Source organism: Dromaius novaehollandiae, chromosome 4, assembly GCF_036370855.1.
Source record: "Dromaius novaehollandiae isolate bDroNov1 chromosome 4, bDroNov1.hap1, whole genome shotgun sequence".
NCBI lineage: Eukaryota > Metazoa > Chordata > Aves > Casuariiformes > Dromaiidae > Dromaius > Dromaius novaehollandiae.
This window is the reverse complement of record NC_088101.1, coordinates 25854525-25880124: the sequence shown is the minus strand read 5'-3', so window position 1 is coordinate 25880124 and position 25600 is coordinate 25854525. Positions and strand designations below refer to the sequence as shown.

At 35.2% G+C, this 25600-nt stretch overlaps 1 protein-coding gene across 2 annotated transcripts in view; it reads right to left on the bottom strand.

Annotated features, from left to right (window-relative positions):
• USP53 (ubiquitin specific peptidase 53) overlaps positions 1 to 25600 on the bottom strand; it is a 41670-nt gene that overhangs the window by 3886 nt on the left and 12184 nt on the right. For both annotated transcript variants that reach the window (XM_026096103.2, XM_026096101.2), the window contains exons 3-15: positions 23913 to 24005; positions 19715 to 19849; positions 18053 to 18166; positions 17884 to 17966; positions 17450 to 17555; positions 16538 to 16684; positions 15947 to 16096; positions 15300 to 15471; positions 14286 to 14435; positions 12952 to 13095; positions 11954 to 12686; positions 8450 to 8523; positions 751 to 856 (exon numbers count right to left, since the gene is read on the bottom strand). In XM_026096103.2, the coding sequence (XP_025951888.1) occupies positions 751 to 856; positions 8450 to 8523; positions 11954 to 12686; positions 12952 to 13095; positions 14286 to 14435; positions 15300 to 15471; positions 15947 to 16096; positions 16538 to 16684; positions 17450 to 17555; positions 17884 to 17966; positions 18053 to 18166; positions 19715 to 19849; positions 23913 to 24005 (2207 nt within the window). The remainder of the gene's footprint in view (positions 1 to 750; positions 857 to 8449; positions 8524 to 11953; positions 12687 to 12951; positions 13096 to 14285; positions 14436 to 15299; positions 15472 to 15946; positions 16097 to 16537; positions 16685 to 17449; positions 17556 to 17883; positions 17967 to 18052; positions 18167 to 19714; positions 19850 to 23912; positions 24006 to 25600) is intronic.

The following is a 25600-nucleotide window of genomic DNA, read 5'->3' as shown; positions in this document are numbered from 1 at the left end:
AAGCACGTGTTACTCGAGCATCTTTTATAATGACAGCTGTAGTAACACTGTCTAAATATTCTGTAGTTGACTACAGAACTGCTTAACACATAGCCATTTGGCTAGAAGTTGTATCAAATCACTTCAAGTTTTCTTTCATTTGAATTTTAAGGTGCCCAAAAAAGAGCAATTCAAGAGATTCAATTTCTGCAAGGAAAGCTAAATGCGCTTGAAATTCAGGACTCCATTCTTGTCTAAGCATCCCTGGGACTCGGTTTGATATATTCATTTAAAAGAGTATTAGATGTTACTTTTGGATGTTCAACTTGCTTTTAAGTTCTTGGTTTTTAGGAATTACTGAGCACTTAGAGTTCAAATTAGAAACTATAGATATATAACAGCAGCTTCTAAGCAGAAGTTACTGTTTTCACTCTTTCCAGCCAAACTTTTCAGTAACTAATTTGGCTAACCACTACCTGTTGTATCACATAAATGCAAAAGAGAAAAATATTAAGGTCCTTTGCTCAGGTGAGATGGTTTAAAACTACATAAAGTTATTTAGTTCAATTGACCAGGCATCAAAATTAAAACTCCAACCTTTTGCCAAAAGGAAAACTTTTAGCCATATTAGCGACGTAAAATATAAAAGGCATCATCTGTCAAAATATTTAATTCCTTTACTTTGATGTACTTAATAATGATTACTATCATGTATTAGAATTTAACATATTCTTAAATATAATATAGTAAGTTAACACCATCATTAGTTACCTCTTTACTGGAGGACTGGGCGTCTGCAAATGTAATTCTGTTGGGAAATTAACATGAGGTCTATAGTTAACTTCTGAATTTATCTGGTCTTTCCTCAAGTCTGGTGCTGCGGAAGAAAAAAAAAAAAAGATGAATTCCTTCTCCGAGATGTCTCCTAAATTACACAAACAAACAAAGCACCACAACATAGGATACTTAATTCTTGTCAATATCTGACATAGTTAAAATAAGCATTTTGAAGAAAATCCTTCACAATAAATTAGATCTTATATCCATTTAAAGTAATTTGGAGGAAATGTTCAATATTTCACAAGTGTAACCTGAAAACAATTTTGAAGTCCTGTAAATGTATTTAAGATCTTTTTAACACTTCATCTAATTAAAAGCACACTTTTCAAAAGCAGACTTTTACAAAAGCACATTTATTTAAATATCCAAAATCACAAAATAATTATCCTCAATTACAAAATAAATAATAAATATATTAAATCATATGAAATTGGAAGAGTTAATACTAATGAAACAGCATGAATACTGTAAGGGCTTCTTCAGTTTTAAGAAATGCATTATGCAGTCCTTGAAACAGGCTGAAAATAAAACACCAAAGGACTCTCTCTTACAGTAACTGTCCTGTTCTTAGAGATGTTGAGCCAGCAGAGAGCACTCTCAGTGAGCCTGTGCCCTAGACACATGATACAAGAGTGCCTGGGGCACTACACTCACACTCTAGAAGCCCTTTCTATTCAAGGACAAAAAACAAAGAATTTTTTTCCAAAGATACAGAATTTCTGAATTATGCAGCTTATTATTTACAGTAAATATAAAGGAAGCACAATGCAATCTATGTGGACATCATGAAGAATAAAACTCTCATGGCAAGTGAGAAGAAATTGTCTATTTGTTTAGAGATAGATATTAGGATTCTTCCTGATACAATGATTGGCCCATTATAATCAGTGACCTGTTCTGAAGCCTTTCAAAAGGAAACTGATTTTGCAAATGCATGGACTAGCTTTATATAGCTACTTTGCTTATTTGAGAATAACAAAAGTGTGTCACAAACGGAAGCATACACTTGCCTAGTGGAATGATCTTTGGTTCAGTAGATGGTATTAGCTTTGCCAATTTCCAATGACAATTTCCATCAACAAAAGCTACAAATGGTTTGGATCTACTCTAAATTATGTAATCTTATCAATGCAAAATACAGTTTTTTGTTTTAATTTCCAACTTTGAATGAAGTTGTGGAAAAAAATGCTATGTAAACTTGCAAGTTGAAAGAACAGGGGAAAAAAACTAAAACTTTGAGTGAAATTGAAGATTTGTCTTGAGAGACAATATCTGCCCTACCTTTTAGCTGATAAAGGACTAAAGCAGCTACATCTTTGACACGGAAGAGAGATTATAAAGGCTAGAAGGGCCTACAGTTCAAGAGAGAGAGCCTTCAATAAGGCTTTCCTTCAACTAAAAACTAAAAAAAAAATCTTGTTATTCCAGGTAAATGATACCACAGCTCTAGAATGAGTATGAAAACATGGCTACTGAAAGAGCCCCCATGACACTGAGAAGGGTGCGTAGCTAACCAGAGCTCAAAACTGGCCACAGCATCAGAAACAGCTAACAGTGAGGTACTCAAATAGAAAACATTTAATTCTATTACAGGTTTTAATGAACTGTAAATTGCTTTAGTGAAAAAAGCAGTAGCTTTGTCACATTATTTGCTGTGAATATTTTCAATTCAGTATTTAATCACAGACTCAATCTTAGGATACAGTCCTATGAATGGAATTAGTTAAATTATTTTCTCGATTAACAGTGACTGAAGTTAAGGTTTTAACTTGCAAACTTTGAATACACTGATTTTTATGCAAGAGCATTCCTACTTAAAAAAAACAAAACAAAAAGAACTGCCCATATGACTACTCTTTAATTCCGCAAAATGACCGATGTGACAAGCGTTCCCAAGCCAAACGCCTCAGGAATTTAGCCTGAATCTAAGGAATCAATAGTCCTTCCAGGAGGCAGTATCATAAAACGGACAGAGGGAGGCAGCAAAGGTTAGTGAGCCATTCCTTCCGCAGGAGTCTGGCAGGCATTCAACCAAAGCTGCTCAGTGATACCAGGTGGTTTGCGCCTTCAGAATTCCAGCTAACTTAAAAATAGATGTGCTATTTTCTCTTCTGCTGACATGAAATCCATGCATGGTTAAAACCAGAGACAGACTTTACTGGGAATTTTGGCTCTAGGTTCTTTGCAAATGTGAATATAGGGGACTAGCACCGAGTTCAGCTGGAGACTTCACATCCTTACCGATCATAAAAAGCTTACCGATAAGTTACAGGTAACTTTGGTTTCTCAAATACAAACCAGCCTGCTTTTAAGGTTTATAAACATGTTTTCACATCTGAATAGCCAGTCGAGATTTTCAGAAGATGAATAGCCGTTTCATAGCCAACAGGTAAGACAAACAAGCTCTCCTCTAATGACTGCATTTAGGAATACAAAATACTTGCAAAATCCTACAAAACCCAATTTCTGTACATAAAAAAAATTCACTTTCCTTTTTACTGTGTTTTAGCTGCATGTTTCCTGCAGTTTTGATTGCCTGATTTTTTTTAATGCTAATAAGAAAACAAGAAGTATTATTTATGTACAGGTACTGTGATAAATTTCTCTCTCTGAACACATATTTTTCTGTATTCAACTAAAGGGGCAGAAGAACTTACTTGGAGCAAGGCTTTGGGAATGTGGTACAAAAAAGCAGTCCAAGCCTAGGAGGTAAACACATTACAATTTGTCCAAACCGAAATATTCAGGGAAAAAACAAAAACCCCACACCTTCTGGAGCAACGTTCAGAGGTCAAGCAGTTCTTGTATATCAATTCATGGACTTTCTTTTGCTTTAAGCATCTGGACAAAATCAAAAGTCAAAATTCCACTATTTTCCTGTGTGCTTCCATGTGTGTGTGAGTTTAAGTGAAGCAAATGTTACCAAAGAACATCATCTATTAGCCTCTCTTCATTCTGATCTCTGCAGCACCCTTCTTCTAAAGTTTATCAGGTCTTTGTTTTAAAACCTGAACCTTAACCTTTGCATGGTTTGTTTCAAGTTTCTCACATTCATAAAGTGAACTACAAAAGTGAGAGTGCTTTAAATTTCAATTTGTATGGGCTAACTTGACTGTAACTGGAAACCTTGAAAGTTTAGGGGGCTTTTTTTGTTAAAAAAAAACAAACAAACAAAAAAAAAAAACAAACTTCTCCCCTGTCAATTACACTTCCATTGGCTTAATATTGATTTCTACATTCCTCTATTACATTTTCCAGGCAATACCATCACTGCCTAAGGAACTAGTAACTATTTCTTCCTATAGCTATAGGACTATATAAAGCTAAGGATTTGAGAGTATTTGTTAATGGCTGCAAAAAAGTATTTTTCAAACAGTTGCAGGTTAGCTGACTAAAGCTGAAATTATAAACCCCATCATATTAGTTATGATCTTTTATCTATCACATATTGTCCTCTTTTCCTTCAAGGAATAGGAAGACCTAATATTTCATTTCTCCTTGTTGCAGCCAAATTTATATCCCACTTTTCTCCCTATTCACAGGGCAGAAGAGATGGGGAGCAAAGAAACTTATTTCATAAAGCTTAACAGCAGGAAGAAAATATTTTGCTTCCTTTCTTCTTCAAATCCAGAGCAGCTTTCCTCTGCAATCTCTCAAGGGGAAAACTAACATATGGCAAAGCCTTAAGTTTTGTTTCTGCAATTTATTCAAATTTCTGTGCTTGTGTTTCTATGCATTGCTAACACTAGCAGAGAGAGGTGTGTATAGGGAGGCTACGCTCTCCCCATTAATATGAAGGTTCCTTGACACAATTTAAATCATTTCATTAAAGCAGATCACATGTCTTGTCAACACTGGCAGAATTATTTTGAGGGGTTGCAGGGTCATGTGTAGATTTGTGCTGTCCCTTGGTTTGTCAGGATTAAGCATCACTAAACCATTTCTCACTTCCTATCCTTTACACAATTTTCAGAGAAGTGACTTTTAGCAGATCAGGTTCATCAGCCTGCTTGCTTTATCCTTTGGCTATGCTTGTCTAGAATAACAGTAAATCTATCATCTAAAGACACTCCAAAAAGGCATTTTTTGTTCCTGTTTTATATGTCAAGTAAATTAAATTTGAAGAATTACTCTGTTCTTTGAACAAGACAGTCATACATATTTGCTGCACCATAAAGGTTAACAACTAGATTTTGTTAGAGAAATAAGCATACTTGCATATTATTTTAAATTAGATTGTAAATGTATAGTCTCCCTGAAAAAGAGTTCTTTTTCAGAATATTGTTTTTTATGGGTTGGGGGGGTGTTTTTTTGAAGAGACCAAGAAGTAAAGGCAATTTGGACTCTTTTATACATATTCACCAGAGCTTCAGAAAGATTCCAGAATTCAATTGGAAATGTCTCATGCTACTGAACTGAATAATTACTAATGGGAAAACCTCCGGGTTTCCAATATTATGAACACTGTTTTGCAAATGCAAGGTCTTTCCACTTGCCCTCACACTGTTCATGCCATGTGCTCTTTATAAACAAAGATTTTAACCTCCAAGGTCCATCAACTCAAACTTCATAAACAGCTATTATTAATATAAATTAAGGATACCATATTTGCTTGCCTAATATCTACGCTTTATGCCAAAATTGATTGCACAAATTAGAAAATGGCCATACAGAACACCTGTTCTAGAACTACAGTAATCTATTGCTTATTACCACTCAGGGAAGCAGTCATTTGATCCGCATAACCATTGTGTGATCCTCTATCTTTATAATACAATAAGCTTACTTTCGTGAGTCAAGGGCAGAATTCCTCAGCTACTGCTATTACCAGGAACTGGAAAAGCACAGCAATAAAAATCATGGGCACTACTAAAAGTTCAACATTGTTTCCATATGAAAAGGAGAGAGAAAAAGCCAGGAAAAAAAAAATATATATATATATATATATATATATATATTTAAAGTCCCTGTCAGGAGCTAACCTTGATTTTATATTCCATTCCTCTCTCTCAGGAGAGGTCTGGATATTTCTTTCCTAAGGTACCATTTTCCAGGTATCTATATGATTTTACCTAACAGTTCATGTCTTGTTCATACTACTCAGAGATATGGCATAGGATAATCGAACTGCTAGCCTGTTTTTAGACAGCCAAATAACTGTGTCTAAATAAGTCTTTAACCCTACATACATGTGAGTTGATCAAATTCTTCACTATATTTTCAGTTGTGACAGTATCCACTAAGCCCATTAATCATTTACACTAAAAGTATTACTTTCCAAAATATGCAAAAACTTGAGAACTTCACATTTGATTTATGATAAATGTGTTTTTGCTATGAAACTACTTAGAACTTGGTATTACTGAATAGATGAGATTTTATCATCATTTTATGACAATCATTGTGGTAGTGTTTTATGATAAATTAAGGATCACTTGGAATCAATACATTTTTGAAGATGTATCTATGATGCATGGTGAAAGTTTCAAATATATTTGAGTCTGTTACATGGTAAACTCCACAAAATACTCATTACTAAGGTCAAATATTGTTTGAAACTACCTATTTTTTTATTCTGACAATCCTTAATATGTTTTCACTAGTTTTTTTTTCTTTTTGCTATCCAAATGTTAATTTTTTCACTGATATACTAAATACTGTACAGTACAGAACTATAGCAGATTAAATATCAAGAAAAAACAGATCTTTGCATTCCAAAAAACACCAGACATCAAAAGGTTTGGGATGGGGGGGGTTGTTAAAAAAATAAAAAAGCAACAAATTAGTTCTCTTTCTACAACCAAAAAGATTGAAATAATGACAGAAAAGATAACAATGATATGGAACCCCCCCAAACAGATACACACAGAATTTAAGTCTCAGGAGGAAACTATACCATACACTATTAGAAAACAGGTATGATATCTATAAAACTCAAACACTTCCTGGGGAAGTGGTCCAATATTTATTGCGACTCTTTGTACAAGCACCATTCTATTGTTTCAACAACAGTGGATAGTCATTTTGGCTGGCCTTTTGCTGACCTGTAATATTTATATGCTGAGGCATTTGTCAAATTTGTAAAAATCTAGCAGACACATTAAAATGTAAAAGGAAGTAGATTTCCTTATTGCAAGTGTTTCTTCCTGATATTGCTTCATCTCTTAAAAGAAATGGTACCACACTCTACCCAGACACTTTTAATAATCTTTCTTAGTATGTACCAAAAAAATCTGCACTGAAACGTTTTTGTGGGGAGGCACAATGAATGAACGCAAGGGGTGTGTTCAAGAGGGTTTTTTTTTGGGGGGGGGGTTGAAAACACACTGCTGCTAAGTCATCATTAGAAAACGAGAAAAGTGTTCTAAAAGCAGAACACATGCAACAAAAATGGAGATTCACATTTAATCATTTGCGTTGGATTAAAAAGGAAAGGCCCTGAAAGGGCAATGAAAATGAATTACACTGAATGCTTTATGTCAGGATAGGGTCAGCCAAAGTCACTAGTATGATGAACAATACTGTTTGCAGTTCTTATACAGAGACCTTCAGTCAGTAGTAGGTAAGTATGAGGTCACGAAACGAGGAGGTAGCGGTATTTAAAATGCACAAGAAAGGACAAACTGTTCTATCAGCTGTAAAAGTGAATACTTTGTAACAAAGCACACCAAGAGAGTTTGGTCTGGGGCAGGAAGAAACATTGTATCCTGATTACTTAAGGCTTAATTCATAAAGACACACGAAAAGCAGCTGTGACCTTGCAAACCTATACTTACATTTCACATACTGAAATACAACATATCAAAGTGTTACAAAAATTGCCAACCTGTCACTTTTGTGCTAGAGGTAGTGGTACAGCTGTTAGCAAGACGGCTTTCAAGTGGCTCAAACCACAGCCAAGCACTGCCACCGCAGTGCAAAAGGAGGTGCTACAAACAGATAAACCTCCACCATGCATATTCACGACAAAGAGCAGAAGTAGGAGCTACTGTTGCTGCTACTGTCATAACACAATTTTATTTCCATGCTGGTGGAGCACTAAAAAAATCCTCTGTTTGGGAACCTATCTATCACAGTAGATAGCTAGGAATCCATTTACAGTGTACATTCTCCTTAAAAGAAAAGAAACGAAACCAAATAAATGAACGTGCTTTGTGGATCAGAATGCTTTAAGTACCCCTGAAAAGAACGAGGTGGTTATTGAACTGCTGCTCCTTCACATTTCTATCAAAATACACCAAGCAGGAACATGAATACCATCTTTATTCATCAGTCTGACTCATCACAAAGGTTGAAAAGATGTGAACAAGAACAAAATTTGGAATTAACTGTGGAGAGAGAGAAAGGGAAAAAAAAAAGATTTTCTTTGCCATTCTAAAAAGACACAGCACACAGGCTATGTAGTCTGCAAGAAAGACATCTCTCTACCACAAAGTGAGTATCAGGAAGTTAATACTATGCCCGAAAGAGTCACCAATTCTGCATAGATCCTGCTCCAATCCACCTAAAAAGAGATCTCTTGTGTCATATTAATACATTAGTATTAATATTTTGGTACATCTAAAAATATATATATATAAAATTTATTTTAAGAAAACTTCTTGTTCTTTATATAGATTAAAGTTCTTACCATAAAAATTTCTGCTCTGCTGGGATACAGAATGCAACACATTTTCAGCTTTCTTAGTTGACAAGTTCTGGTCACTGTAAAATAAGCACACATGCAATTTGAAGGCTTAAACTACTGATACATGACCACAAACATTATGCATGTAATACTACAAGCTTTAAAAATACCAATTTTGGCTTTCTATGTGAAAATTTGTCCTTCCTTTTCATCATTCAATCACACTTTTTGCTAAAACATGCATGATATGCGAGATAAAAATATTCAAGGGCTACTTCACTATCTTAACACAGCTTCCACACATGGCAGGCTGTGCTGAAACGCAGAAGTTTAGGATCAGCTGAGTTCTTCAATGTGGGCAAGAAAAAACAAGAGAGCTTGTGAAGCTGATGTTCTCAGTTTGTTCTGGAGACTGGCAGGCCTACCCAGTGTAATAGCAAAATGCCTAATACACAGCACATAAGATCAAGAAAATTCACCTTTTAGTATCATACCACTCTGCTTAATAAAGACCAAAGATAACACAAAAATAACGCACTGCCTATGAGAAAGAACGACCAACTGCACTTTTTCTCATTAAAAAAACCCCAAAGCTTAAGAATTTCAAAAAGTGCTTACTAACAGAGAAAACCAAGAAAGCATGACAGTTTTAAAATAAAAAAGTGATTTTCTAGAGGCACAGATAGCATTGGGCATCCAATTCCATTTATTTAAAAGTTTTCACTTTCCTTCTCCCCCCCCTCCAAACGCAGCAAAAGAATACTATCCATGCAGTACACATGGTTTCCAATTTATCATCAGTACCACCCATGTCCAAAACAAACACATTTTTCAGTGCTAACAGTTTGCACTCTGAATATCTTGGGGTTAAACATACAGCAGTATCTGACTATAACAAGCCTAAGTTTTCTAAAAATGCAAAAATCTCATCAGTATCAATATCTTAAGTACCTGAAACCTGTTAGCTAACATTTTAGCTTGCTATACATTTGCCTAGCTTGACATTTAGCTACTTATTATTACTGCCTGTTGCAACACACATCCTTCCTGTAAGTTGTGACTGACACTTTGTCTTTCATTCACACCCTGTTATATGAACCTTCATTTAAAAGCTTTCTCTCAAACTCCTGCTGGAAGGTTACAGTAGCAGACTCAAGAGTAAAATAAACCCAGCAGATTCACTAAATCTTTCTGTTCTAGCAAATCTTTCTGTTTTAATTAAGCAAGAAATGTGCATTACCAATCCAGATAAGGAGCTGACAAAAACCCTGCCAGTTCCTGCCTTCTCCAAGAGTAAGGTAGGGAAGAAGATACAGTGGCAATTTTACAATAAAGAATGTCTCTTATTGAAAGGATAGGAAAATAAGAACAATACAGAAAGAACCAGGAAGAAGGGAGAAACAACCTAACAGAAAACAAAAAATTAAGTCATTTTTTCCACCTTCTAAAAGAACTTGCAAGCAATTCATTTATATTCTTTTATTTTTATGAGACTAAAGTCTAACCAGCTAGAAGGAAACTGGCAGGTATTGTCAGTCAACTCCAATCAATCAATCATGTAACATCCTCCTGAAACTGAATGGCCCAAGGAGTCACTTCTATTCTGACAAATTGTATTTTTTCCCTAACTTGAAAAATACTTAAGCCATAGTGTAAGCAGATTCTTAATGAATGAATTTACTTAAACCTACCATGTTCTCTCTCATACAATAACATACAAGCAGCACTTGGGCATCCCATTAAGTTATCTATCAGTCATTTAAAAAAAAAAAGAAAAAAAGAGAGAGAGAGAGAGAGAGAGAGAGTGCCTTCCCTACATGAGGCATAGTTAAACTGGAAATCACTGTAGAGGAGATTGTAGACACTGAAAGTATAAACAAGGCTCAGAATGGATTTATACCTGCTTGTATCAGTATTCAAAAACGCCCACACGGTTTCTGTATGGTGAGGTTTTGTTCAGTTGGTTGGAGGGGAAAGGATCAGGAGGTGGGGGTAGAGCAAGACATAAAGGCATGGAGTACAAAGTGTATTTTAAGTGACACCTCCATACATTTTAAGTATGTACCTTAAGGCACAATCTCCAGTTCAGAAAGTCCATAAAGCAGCTGAATACCACAGGTTGGAAGAATACACCCAGGAAATACAATTCTTACATGTTGCTTATTTTACTCTTTCGATAAGCATCTGCTACTGGCTACCAGTACAGGCCAAATACAGGCTAGATGAATCTTCGATCTTACCACAGTATAGCCATTTCTATGTCCTTATTTATGCTTCTATACGACAAATAACATAATTACCTTGGAAAATAAGAACTAAGCAAATTAATAATTTTGCTTGTTCACAATTCCAAAATAATCAAAGACATTTCATTTCACTCAGAATCTGTATTTTAAATGCTTTAAATGAATATTTAGCTTTGATAATTTGCTACATATTTTATGAATACATTTTAAAATTTGCATCTCCACTTAGAGATGTCACAGCATTTTATTCCTGGTATTTGCTATTCTCTTCCCCAGTCATTAAAAAAAAAAGTCTTCAGATGAAAATATACATCCAAAAATTTGTTCAAACCTAGCAACGACTTGTGACTAACCTTGATCTAATAACTGTGCTTTTTAAATCTTGAACAAGATTCAGAAGTACAGATTCTAGTAGGAAATAAATTCTATATACAATTTAAGACACAATGCAGAAAACAGCACATGGAAGGTTGATACCTTTATATTTGTTATTACAGCATATAGCAGTTTAAGAATTTTAATAAAATTTGTCTACTACTTGCATTTTTGCCCAGTTTTTTAAATTTTACACTACACTTCTCAGCAAAGATTTATTTCAAACATCTCACTCAATGTATTATCAAGTGATCAATATATACCTGAGACGTTCTAGAAATCTAAATTCCAGAAAAATTACTAATAATGATAGATATGATTCATCTGCTGACATGCCCATTTTTCCATCAGGGACCTGTCAATAGAAATCTTACAGATACAAAATTCAGAGCAATTATGCAGGATTTTATATCAATGAAATTTGCGCTTTACCAATATAATTTCATCTATTCCAGGAACCATTTTCAGCCTTTTCCAGGATACACCCATATGAGTTGTACAGACAGCAGTATTCCATTACAGATGCCAAGTTACCTACAGTCTAAAAAATGTTTAACTGAAGGAGTGCAGCAATTACTCCAAATTAACATACCCTGCCCCTCAGCAGGATTTAGTAGTTCTGGCTCAGTGCCATAATAATGTGGCTCAATGCGTTTCAAACAGAACTAAGAAGTGTTGCAGTCTCAGAGTGCAGGTAAAACTAAAACAAAACTGTCTGCACCTGTATTTCTAGATATGTTGCTAGTTTTCTACATACAAGACCTAAAGAAGAGAAAGTTCCAAGAGCATGTTTTCTCGATTGCAATTGAAACACCACATGAAGATTAGAACAGCTTACTTTTCCGTTAAGACAATCTGTGCAAGTTCTTAAGAGCATTACCATTACCTGCAGGAAACGTTTTCTTTAACACTTTTGACATCTGCTGGGCTGATTCCCTCAATAACAGGCGAGTCCAGATTTGCAGATCCATTGCTGATGTGATCACTGCTTTCATACCCAGACTCTGTCCTCTGCATTTGCCAGTTATCGCTATGGATTTTTCTCTCTGTAAATCCTTTTCCTTTTTCAGCATTCCCTTTTCCCTCTGAATCCAAAGAGCTTCGACTTCCTGTATCCTGTTTTGTTTCGTCTTCATATATAGTCATTAAACCTTTCTGGATTTGGTTCTCTTTTGGCCAATGGTTAAAGCTCCGCTCTTTTTCATGCTTGGATTTACCGTTTGGGTTTCCTTTATGTTTTGGGCTATGCTGCTTCTTCTCAGTCTCACTGAAAATGCTGTCTACATTTAGCGTCTCCCGCATGGGTTTCCAGCCTTTACTTCTGCTCCGGCTGCTGCTGATACTTCCTTTGTCCCTAGAGTCTTGGCTGCTGTCTGTATCATAGCCAGTGACACCATCAGTCCGGGTCCTGATCATCACCTTCTCCCCAGCAGGAAAAGCTTCTGTTTTATTTGATCCTAGCACCTGTACGGAAAGCTTGGCTTGGTGAGGTGCACCGTCATGCTTATAAGGTCCTCTCCCCTGGCTGTTGTATATGCGCTGATCAGTACATTGTCTAAGTCCATTTCCAACTGGAGGAGACCCTGACTTAAAATTGGAACGATCTTCCCCAATCAAATCTTACAAGGAAGGAGAGGAGAAGAGAAAAAAAAAATCTGTTAAAGTTCTTGTTAATATTTAACTTCAATATCATTATATTACATATTTTTTCTTACTCTATCTCAAACTCAACAAAAAATCAGTATTTATTTCAGAATATTGAACAATAAGAAACTCTAATGTTATGACCTTTTCTCTTAAAGAAGAAAAAAAATTAAACAGCTAGTGTTGATGCTAAAAACCTATTCAACCCATTGATTCTCCATTCATATTTTTAAAACGTACCTCTTTGTCTCCCAGATTCTTTTCTCAGTCCTCTGTCTGCATCTTTTCGTAAAGATGAGAAGTTTTTCATATCAGCAGCTTTCTGAGCACACTCTCTGGATATGTCCTTTAGCTTGTCCTTTTGATCACTGCAACCTAACTTAGCTGCAAAAAAAAATTTCATTTGTCAAATTCATTATTAAAAAGTCATGATCAAAACATAATTAGTATTTAAATTTTATGGTACATAAATATAATATTTCTTAAAAAGACTACACAATTATATACTACAGATCCCTAAGCCAAGGTAAGGTGTACATTACAGATACAAGTGCATAGACATCTGCAAGTGGTCATACATACCTATTAAAAGCAACCAAGCAGCATTAAGTCAAGCCTGTCTTACAAATGCACATCTTGCAAACTCATTTTAGTTATTAAGCTTGAATGCTCAAACCATATTCAAACCACATACTATTTATATCAGGTTTTGAGAATCAGACTGTAAAAAATGAATCCAAGTTTAATCTTGTCTAAACATGAAGTTTTATTTTTAAGAAAGCAGTGATTTGCTGTTTTTAAGAGTGATTCTATTTCCCACTACCATTTCTGGGTCTTCACCTCATCAAAAAAGAGAGTTATCAAGCTCAGCATTCTCAGTCTGAAAAAGTCTACGAATTCCGCACTAAAAACCAGAAGATAAATAGATCTCTCAAGAGGAACCATCATCTCACACCTTAAACAGTATGAGGAGTTCAGAGCAGAGGCACAGGCAAGTAACACAGAAGTCATTCCTGATAGGACTTTTTATAGCTTGCTTTGTTTGGAAATTTAATTCACAAATAGAATGGATTTTTAAATAGGTATAAAGCATAACTTCTTTACAATTCTTTCCAAAAATAAGATAAAAGTCAGTTAAATTACAGGACTAAAAATAACAGTACCTATACTGATGGGAAACAGTGTTCCTCAAATAGCTAATGATCCACAGAGCCACACCACATGCGCCACAGAACCAAATCAACTTTTTAACATATATATTAACTGACAATATAATTAGAAGGCATGGTGATGTTTGTGAAATGGATCAAAATCTTGAGAACCACTTTAGTACAGGAATAATAAGGGACAGTTTAAAAAAAAAGTATAGATGCATAGTAGAAAAGTTAATGCTCCATGACAGACATTACTTAACCATTAGTTGCTATTCACAGATGCATTAAAATCAGTGATAGAATTATTCCTTTAAAAGTAATTCTAGTCTGAAGGTTAGGACATGTCTGAAAAGCTATCGACTGTAATTACTTGGTAAGCCATGTATTTGTAGGAATAAAATAAGTTAAAAAGGTACATACCTGGACCTCTACCACCACTAGCTTGAATATGGCTTCTACTGAATGCTGTATTATCTGGCTGAAGTTTTTTATTACTCTTTTGATTAGCAGGGTCTCCAATTCCATTCTCTTTCATGTGGTCTGGTTTAGGAGCAGAACGTTTTTCAAATCCTATCAAAGGAATATCTATCTTCAGAAATGAAAGGCTTCCCAATTTAAGTTTCCCAACATCTAAGTTCAAAAATACGAAAAGTGCCATATTTATAATGGTAGACTGCAATGGGATAACTTCAATTCCTTCTTCCCTGAAGCAGTCTACATCCAATTGCAGCTCACTATGTGAAGAGGAATATGTTAAATCCAATTCACCTTTTATTTTATTAATTTGTATGTTAATGTTTAAAAAAAAAAAGAAAAAGCAGTAGCAACTATAGTACCAAAGAACTGAATTCCGACATGCTGAGGCCTCCAGTATAAGAATCTGTGAGAAAAGACGTTTTCTGCAGCTTCTTCTGATTTTTCCTGAATTGGCATTTAGTGTCTGTGTGTGTATATAAATATTTATAAACATACTCACATGCCGATATTTTTCTCTATAAAATATGGATATAATATGAACACATTCTTATTTTTACTGTTTTACCTAAAATACCTGTTTTATGTATTTAAAATACCTTTAAAAATACTATACGTACAGACATATGAACATCCGCATATACAAATATACTAAGATTTTCTTCTGAAATAACTATTTTACATGCAACTTTGACTATGACCAAACAATCTACAACAGAAGGTAATTTTTCCTCCCATTACCCACGTTTCTCAATTTGTATTCCCCTATCAGATGCAAACCAGACAATTCTAATATTAAATATACACGCTAATTTTTTGAGACATTTTAGACAAATTATTGAAAAAGACATTTAAAAGCTAGGCAGCTAATGCGTTACTCCTCCTTTATAATTCACATTTTATAAATACAATTGACATTGTATTGTTAAAATTTAAAGAAAGAAAAACAAACTTCATTACCCAAGTCCTCCCCATTTCCTCCTGCTGCTTTGTATTGAGACCAGTGAATAATCTGCTTTGGAGCATCTTCTGGAGATACAGCTGTGCCATCTGGGTTAGCATAGAATAGCAACAATGGCTGAAAGTGACATCGAATACACTTGGAGACCACATCTTTCCATTTTGTTCCAATCTAAGAAAAAAAATATTCTATTTGCATCAAAATCATTGAACCCAATTAAGGAAAAAATAATTAAATAAGCTTCAGGTACTAAATGCCTAATTCCAAAAACTACATTAAAATTTAACACTCTAGCACATGAGTTTATGCAACTTGTAGCAAGAAGCCAGCACCAGCATTTACACAGGTTAGCAATCAGAACACCAACACTATGAATATAGCTATCAATAATCACTTTTTTTCTTCTTTTTCCTAAAGAGGAATACAAATTCAATGGAAAACAATAACTATACTAACATTTGAAGATGTCCAGCATTTGGAGAACAGACTGTAAAGTGGTGCAATCAATTCTAAAACTGATTTGTAAAAACTGATTAATGAAAATAAATGTCATTATTTTCCTAAGTCTTTATTTGATTCAAGTCTGTTGTCAGAAGAATGCATTCTAGAAAAATAAAGATCTGGTAGCAATAAAAACAAAATTTACCTCTTTCACATTAGCATCATCAAACAGCACCCACTTGGAACTCTTGGTGTGAAAGGCAAAGGCACAGTAATGTCGGCTTGTGTAGCAAATCATTCCCACAAGAAAAAGTTCACTATTTTTGGCATTTTCATCCGTAACCCTATAGAACAGCTGTAAAAATGATTATGTAATTTTAAATATGTGTAAAACACTTAGCATTAACATCTAGAACTACTACTGGAATTTCACCAAGGTAATTGGTATTAAATATCCTCTTGCATTATATAATTTTCAGTGAATTAAATAATGATTTTTGCACTTACTAGGTCTGTTACAACATTTATATACAGAGAGTTAATAGGGCAAAAATAATTCACGAGTAATTTCATAAATTTCAAATTAAACAAGACCTTCCTAGATTTTTCAACCAGAAATTCACCTTTGTAATTAGGTTTCAGACCAACAGTATTTTTTTCCTCTCACAAAAACTACATCAGGAATTACATGGTAAAGGAAACCAGAAGCAGACAAGCTTTGATTTTTTTTTTCTCCCCAAAAAACATATAATGAAATTCTAGAATAAGCAGTTCATTTAGTCTTAAGGTCAGATACCCCAGGAAGATAAAGTTGTGTTGCCAGATTCCGCATAACCTCTTCTGTCAGGTCAGAGTGTTCTGAATCCCAGACTAAACCAATTGTGACAATCTCAGGGCAATTCATAAGAACACGACGAATTTTTATTTTTTGACCACAGTTACTCTAGAAGAAAGAAAAAAAAGTAGAGGGTAAAAAATATGCCAAAACCATGGAAATTCAAAGTTGAATTACCAGAAAAAAATAGAATAATAACATAACTCCATAACTTCTTCCAGTTCTGAAATTTAATTCTGTTTGCTGCTAACAATTCAAAGATAAGATGACAGCTAAACTTCTATGTCCAATCACCACCTTAAAACAGAAATCTCTAGAAACATGCAAGTCACTATTACAATTTCTATTTTGTCTCCCTCACACATCATTTTCATCATTTAAGCTCATTTCTGCACTTTCTTGTGTACTTTTCTATGTTTCCTGAACTAAGAGTATTAGGAATGGAACTGCTTAAGGGAGAAGGGGATGAAGCATAACCACCTGAAAGAGACTATTTCTGTCAATATCAGCACAATATTATTCCAAAGTAAGACTATTTTGTCAAGTTCTCTCTCCTACAGTGTACATGAACTAAAGCAGTTTCACTCAGATAATACACCTATTCAGATTAATCAAAGATGACCAGCTATACATCTGACATGGAATGAAGAATAAAGCAAGGACCTGATACCCTGATTTTCTAACTGGCCCCTCACACCTACAATAGAGTTTATCCCTAGCGGGAGCAATAGAATAAAAATTTAAGGGCTTTCCTGCACTGAAGTGGCCACAGCTAATCCTTCTTTTAGGGGAATAATTTAAGCCTGATTTAACATCCTGGAAGATTCTCCCTTGCATCTTAATCAGAGTAATGCAACATCTTTGTTTACTTACAGGACACTTTCTATAGTCATCGGAAGTATTTGCTGCTTGCAGCAATTCTGCAAACATTTCTGGCTTGAGTCGTTCATGCCTTTCCATCATTCTATCTACTTCATTACTATAAAAAAGAAATGGGAATAAATTCCACTGTGGATTACCCTTAAAAGTAAACAGATTTCAGTTAACTCTCAACTATATCTTATGACTAAAAGGAAAAGAGTCAGAGACAACATGAAGCAGCAGCAATGCACGTTCTTTTTTCAAGCTCTACAACTTGCTTTTGAAATCTAAATGTTACTTTTGAAGAGAATCTCAAAAGCACATTCTAACAAACGAAAATTAAGTGATTCAATTTAACACTTGCAGGATTTGTCTGGCATGTTTTGATTACTACTGGAAGGTTATACGCAGAAAAATGAGATGGAAAGGAGATTAAAAGCTCTTACCACAGGGCTGTGGTAGAAATATAACGCACAAACTCTGTAAAAGGCAACGGGTCTGATGATGCTCCACAACTGCGACATACACACTACAGAAGTAAAGGTCCGTTAGTTTTTATTTACTCATGACAGTGAAAATAAATTATCTGTTAAAGAAATGAAATAAAGGTCTGACCTGTTCATATAGTGTCATAGCAAACTTCTGATGAGCAATACAGGATTTTGAAGTGCACATATCTGTTTCACTGTTTGGCACTAGGTGAAAATGAATCCTCTCAAGGATATTTTCCTAAACAGAAATAATAATATAAATATGAAGTGAACTGATGAAGTCAGAATCCACAATCAACGCTACAGTCTAATACTCCAGCAACTTTTGCTCCAAAACGGCCACCTATTAGCTAAAATTGTATTTAATTCTGTCCCTATTCACAATGAACTGTGTGTGAATTCTCTTCACCTAAAGGTTTTCAAATATTAGAAAAACAGCACTAAACAAAAGTTATCCAACTGTTCTTCCAGAGTGCATTCTCCTTTGAAGTGAGTTCTCAAGAAAAAAAGAAAGAGTTGTTATAGCAAGACAAGATATTAATCACATTACATACAATTCCTGAAAAATTCTTTGGATCAGGTCTCCAGATTTAGACCATCTGCTAGCAAGATGAGTACTGCTGACAGAGGCCTAGAAAAAGCTCAGAAATAGCACATGCCTGATCCCATCCCAAGTCTCACTTTTAAGCTAAAACTTTTTTCTAAATAGTACTATGATTGTCATCAGTCTGGCTCCCTTAATCAGCACGGCCAATTTATCTCTTTTATCAAAAATGCCAGAGGCAGCTGAAAGAAGTGCATCTACTCAGACAGGTAATTTAGGAAGCTGATCTCTTCAGAGGTCCAAACACATTCTGGTAAGATGGAGCACTGATCAGAGATTCTCTTTGGTGACTGCAATCCATTAACCTGTCTGTGAGAACTGAGGAAGCCACCTCTGAGGAGACCTTCACTGGATTTACCCACCTATCTGAAAACGCATCAGGCAAGTATTCATTTGTGGGCCTTCCCAGAGGATGTCCAAAGCTGAAAGTAATCAAAGTAACAACCGTATCTTCTGGCCCCCAAAGCTGTCTCTGGAGAATGACATTGAATTTCTTTAGGGTGAACAATTTTCGCTGTCTAAATCTAAAAGGCTGAATACGGGGCTTCCTAAAAAAGCTTCTCTACCCAAGCTCTATTTTATCTTGAATATTCTTTCATGTCCATATTGACAGTTCATGTTTTTCAGTAAGACTGCTGGTAAAAGAGAAAGCCATTGTAGCAAGAGTCAAGATCCTCAAAATCCAGTACTCATTCATTCTCAGATAAGAAAATGGAATTCTTACTAGAGGCTTCTTCAGAAGAGAGTGAAGAGAAGTGACCAGATGCAATAAAGCATCTTTCAGTATGTGATGAGAGCATACTTGGAGGGGCACACTAAATACTCAAACCTATAGATTACTCTTTTCCCAGAGAAGATAACCCTTTTTTACATCAGAAAACTTTTGGGAGCAATAAATAACTCACCCTCACTGACCTATAGTGATGATGTTTCACGTATTACTCTGCCTGAGCTACAGATGTAGGTAGTAAAGTATGGAGCAAATGCACAATTATTTCATCCCATGTTACCAAACATTTCTCCATCTGTCTATATCCCCATAAACCAATGCCAGTAAGACCAGCAGTGTTACGTCACTTGTATCCCACCTGTGAGCCTGGAGCTACCAAAACAATGGCCCAGCTTGCTATTCTTTGTGCAAAACTAACATGACTCTACTTGGCTATCAAAAAGAATACTCACAAAGCACTCTGCTGCATCATCCATGAATCCAAGCTGAAAGCGCTGTTCATCCTTAAAACTTTCTGCCAGAGCATGTCTCATGTTATCTGATGGGAGTGCTTTCTCTCGACTGTGTTGAAATTGTGAAAAAATTGCCTAGGAAGAAATACGGTTACTTAGCTTCGTTAGACATTCGGCTAGACATTATTGTTATATTCAAATATATCAGTTCTTATGTAGCATGCCCGAACAGCAAATACATAAAGTGTGTATAAATATGTCAAATTCTCCCAAAGTTACTCAAGTTTGGTGTTGTCATTGTTACTTGTTCCATTATAAAAATGTTACCAAACTGAACTTCAACCCAGTAGGAAAAAACACAGAAGTATATAAAAATGCAAGTGATTGACTTCAACTCACAGAAGCAACACAAGCCATGGTTTGTAATTATGTAGCTTTTAAAATCTAGCCACTGGAATAGCCACTCATGCATAAGTATCTTCTCCTTACAGATAGTGTGCACTTCATAGGGCATGTTAAACTAATGACACAACATTTACATTACTACTTCAAATAGAGGGTACCTTTATTGAAATGATGGATATGCAAAAAAGTTTCCTATAAATTATATACAATGTTGAAAATGTTACTAAATCAGCTATCTACTGAACCAGTACATGCAGTAAGACAAGAGAACGGGTCAATATCTGCAGCTCCAGAACATTAAAATAAATTGCATTTGATTTTTTTTCCTTCCTTTCTCAGAGCAGACTGGCTACTACTCTTCATTTTGGCAGAGAGGTATATTCTCAAGTGACCTCATTATTTAGCAAGTAGGAGAGGTCAGTTTTAACAGAACTCAAAGTTAAAAGCTATTAAATGGATGAGAGAAAGTTTGAAGAGGTTAAAGGATGAATTCCATTGTCAAGAATTTTCTGAAGTCACAAACTTTAGGGAAAAATAAAGAGAAATAAAGACAAAACAATAAATCAAGCGGAGTCACATAAAATATAAATAAGGATATTCATTCTTTACGTAGGCCTAAGTAACAAATTCTTTTGGACAGAGGAAGCAAAGAAACGACAGATATGCAAAGTTCCAGCGCTAACAGAAAGTAGTGTTTTACCATGATGCAAACCAGTATAAATGACTGTCAAATGTTTAAACCTCCCTCTCATGCCTGGACTATTGATAAAAATTACCGCCAATATCTCAATATAAACATTAAAAAAAAGTTTTTAAGAGATCTAATAATACAAGTGAACTCTGCTTTGAAATATTTAACAAGTCTCATTCTGGCTGCTAGCTTTTTTTTTTTTTTTTTTGGTATGCAACAGAGCATTACATGTTCAGCTAAAACAAATAAGCAGAGTTATGCAGATATGTACACTTCTTTTAGCAACCTGCACCTCTCAAAGTCCCACTCTAGTGATATTCAGGGAAGAAAGGAACATGGTTAACTCATAGAACAAAATCAAAAAAGACATAATGGGTTGAACAAAAGTCAAATAAAATGTAGTGGATGTGATTTCAGTTTATAAGAGAGGCCAAAAAAAACCTAGGAAACACTTGCATACAGCAAAAGAAGCCAAACTCCCTTGGGAAAGGTTAAGAAAACAGAAGAGAAAATGCCCTTCTTCATTGGTGAACAAAACAAATTGGTGAGCAAAAAAAAAAAAAAAAGGGTTAATACAGTCCAAAAGCACAACCCCCCCCCCCCCCCCCCAACTACTGAAATGCATCCTCATCCAGAATGCACATTGCAGGAAAATCAAAATATCTCAGGTTCTGAACACAGAACAAACAGAATCACTGAACCAGTATCTGTAATAAGCCAAGAAAGCAAAAACAGTGGTATATATAACAACTAAGGACAGATACTTCCAAATAAGTTAACTGCAGTGTTTCTGCTTGAATACGCAGATTGCCAGCCATGCAGTTAATGTTTGTAGCTACACTGTTAAAACAGTGGCCAGTTCATTTTTAGCCACTTACAGAACAGGCAGCAATACGTTGCCAAGAATACTGATAAGAACAGTATCAGAACAGGAAAAACCTGACAGTCAGGGCAATTCAAAATACCAGATGAGCGATTTAGACATACTGTACAAGAAGATTCATAACGGGAATAATACAACCCTCAAGAATAAATATTTGAAAGAATAAAGACAATCACAAGTCCTAAATTACAGCAGCTTTATGAAGCAGCTAAAGCTAGTGTTGCTTTGGGAGGTGACTTGAAGTGATGCAAAACCTATCTGACTTTGTAGTAGATCCTCGATAACTAGAGGAAGGAGGGCAGGCTGTTAGAGTACAGCAAGTGGTATGTTTGGCTTGAAAAAGAAAGATGCAACTGGTGTGCGTAAGTTCAGCACTGGAATGGAACAATTCATTATTTCACCTTCCAACAGGTTCAACTGTAAGAAGCCATCAGCATACCTTCTTCATGTTGCTGAACACCTTGAGGCAATTACCGTGATTTCACCAATGAGCTATTAGACAGGAAAGTCACTAAGAGGATGTAACGCAAAACACACAGTCCAGCAATTGTCACCCTTCAATCCCTCTATATTTCCGAAAGGCAGTTCCAATGTAGCATTGAACAAGACTGGACATGACCACAACTTCACATGTAACATGGGTCAAATCAAAAGGAACAGGCCACAAAGGTTACTCTACATTCTGACATCAAACAAGATTCCAAGAAACAAGAACTATCATCCCAAGAGAGACACAAGATTACACCTGAAAACAGAGGTATGCCTGAGATATAGTCCAGACGTTATGTACTAAGAAGAACAAACGTACAGCTGAGCACACAGAATAACACAAAGCGCATCAAGACACTGGTGAAGCAAAAAGCCCCAACAAGTTCTGCAGAGTCAAGAGCTTATAAAGAGGTTGAAATAAGAGCCTCAGGAAGTCGGTTTGAATACGTGTAGTTGTACCACAACCTACTTTGTCATGTTGGCTCTTGAAATTAACAATTTTAACCAGACGAAAGACATAAAGTGGTATCTTTAAAAAAAAAAAAAAAAAAAAAAAAACTATGGGAAAAAAAATCCTCAGAACTGCCAGAATATAGTAAGAATGGCTGAAAAAACTGCACGTGGTACATAATTATACATCCCCTGAAAGATTAAATAACTATCACTGCAAACAGGTCTTGCCTCAAGATGCTCACTCAGTAAAAAGTTTTGGTCTGTGAAATGCTTCAAATAAACTCTTAACTGGCAACACCTGTCAAGCATTTGGCTTATCCTTGCCTACAATGTAGCATAGTTGAAAAAAGTCTTAATCGGTGAATTACTTTTCTATCTCCAGAGGAGTGATTCTCAGTTCTGTATGACTAGCTACTACAGTATTTGACCATATAATCTACAGTCCTGTATTGGAATCCCAAGAGTGGCTTTATTGTCAAGTTTCACTGAGAGCAAAAGTGCATATTACTCAGAAATAACCTCGCACATGTTTTTCACTGAGATTTTTATTACTTATACAGATATCTCATGTTTACACAGTTACTTACCCAGTAACTGCAGGCAGCCAAATAACAATGCAGTAAAAGCAGTAAGAAGCTAACCAAATTCAACATTCACAGAACTCAGAGGAGTTTCAGAACTGTTTGAAGTGCAAGGTTTATGCGCTAGTTAAGACACGTAGATTTTACATATTTTCAAACACTGAAGTGTTCCCAGCTTTCTTTAATTTTCCAGTAGCTTTGGTACCTTTCATTACTAACAAGCTAAACAACTAAGTTCAGTACAGCTACCATCAGCTACTGAGTAAAAAAAAAAAGTATTGCAACGTGATCAGTCAGAAATGTTGTTATAAAAGAACTGTATGCAAACACTATAGGAAAGAACAAAAATATATGCATGCAAAGAAAAGCAAAAAAAAATTTTTAAGAGACTAGCTAGAAATTTTCAAATAGGTTACGCTGTCTTATTACGTACAAAAGTTTTAGGTTAAACGATCAGACTGTAAAATTTGCATGTCTTGCGAACAGAAGAAAATTTTTCCAAGTATCTGTTACAAACATCCATAAATCCGAATATATTTTTCTACTAGAAGAATTATTTAGAATCACCAAGGCATAGGAATGATCAGGATATAAAAAGTATCAGTTTTCAGTAAAATTATTTTTTCTTCATTTTGTACGATCTATACAGGAACAGATACATGAAGACTTAACTGAAAATTATTATTCATTACTTACCTTTAAAGCACAAAATATGCAAGCATCTCCCTGACACACGTGTCCAGTTAAACTTCTTAAACTCCGCCGAAATATATCAAGTTGCCATAACACCTTTAAAAATAAATTTGCACAGAATATAAGGACTGTGTTCTGAAGGTTCTCAAAGTTTAACACTACAACATACAGTAGAGTTTTGATTTTTGTTTATTTTCACATAACACATACAACCTAAGCACCATGATTACTACAAGAATGTCCTTTTCAATTGGTCTGCCAAATTGTAGAGGCACAAGTGGAAGGTTTGCATTCATCACTCAAATGTGGATCTCATTTTTAATTTTTTCAAAATAATGGGTTTTGGGTGGAAAAAGTTGAAGTACTCTTAAGGAAACAAGCAGCAAGCTAAATTGCATGCAGAGGTTGTAATATTCCTTTTAATGGAATTAAAATGGGAAGAAGGCTATGGATTCTACCTCATTTTTACCTCTCCCTCCCTCCTCTGTGCTTTCATTCAAATGAAAAAGATGAAGACATGAAAATTGAACTGCTAGGTAAAATGTGAACAATATTGCAGCTTAAAACTGCACTATACTCATGGTCTCTTACCAGAATGATTGTTGAAATGTATTTGTTTTTCACAAATCAAAAAAATCCACTGCTGCTTTATCAATTTTGAGTTTCTACCTTTGTGTTAACTACCTTATATAAAGGTAATGTCAGTTTGGCTACAGTATACTGCTTCCAGTATCTACTGTCTTAAGTACACAATCAGTGCAGTAGTTCAAATAGCTGGCACATTTGGAAAGAAAAAAAAAAAGAGACGAGAGACAGAGAGAGAGAGAGAGAGACAGAGAGAGAGAGAGAGAGAGACAGAGAGAGAGAGAGAGACAGAGAGAGAGAGAGAGACAGAGAGAGAGAGAGAGACAGAGAGAGAGAGAGAGACAGAGAGAGAGAGAGAGACAGAGAGAGAGAGAGAGACAGAGAGAGAGAGAGAGACAGAGAGAGAGAGAGAGACAGAGAGAGAAAACCCCAAAATTAGTTCTAAAAATGCATAGTAATACAACAGCTGCAAATCCAGAAAAAAAAAAATCCTATCTACAAATATAAATGCTAAAATGAATTAGGATACATTAGAAAGTGAATGTCAACCTCAGTTCTGAAGGTTAAACAGAGGAGAAAAGGACAGAAAAGAAAGGAACACAAGGAGGAATTGTGACTGCCCTTTTACAAGGAGGAAGCCTATCAGCCAGATAAACAACAGTAGGTTGCAAAGGAGTAGGATTGTCTAAAACTATAACTAAAAATGACTTACAGTTTAATTTTAGGGCACCCTAAGGGAAAACAGTAAAACTAAAACAGAATATAGGTCATGCTGTTCCCATTCAATCTAAAACAGCAAATTCACTCTACAGAATCCACTGTTTGTTTTTGCTTTAAACATAATATATATACACCCCCATAGTTACATGGGGGTGTGTGTGTATATATATATCTCTATATTTAAATCTATACCATTTCTAAAATTTACAGTTTTTAGAAAGTCTATGCATCTATTAAGCCTTCTGCCAGTTTGGCAAATAATTCTGTACAGTTCTCAATCAGGTCCAAGAAAGCATTACAACAGTATACATGGTTCTGCGCCCTTTTTTTGTACACCTAGAAATCTTAAAATATTTGAAAATTTACCTTTTTAGATTAAAAAAACA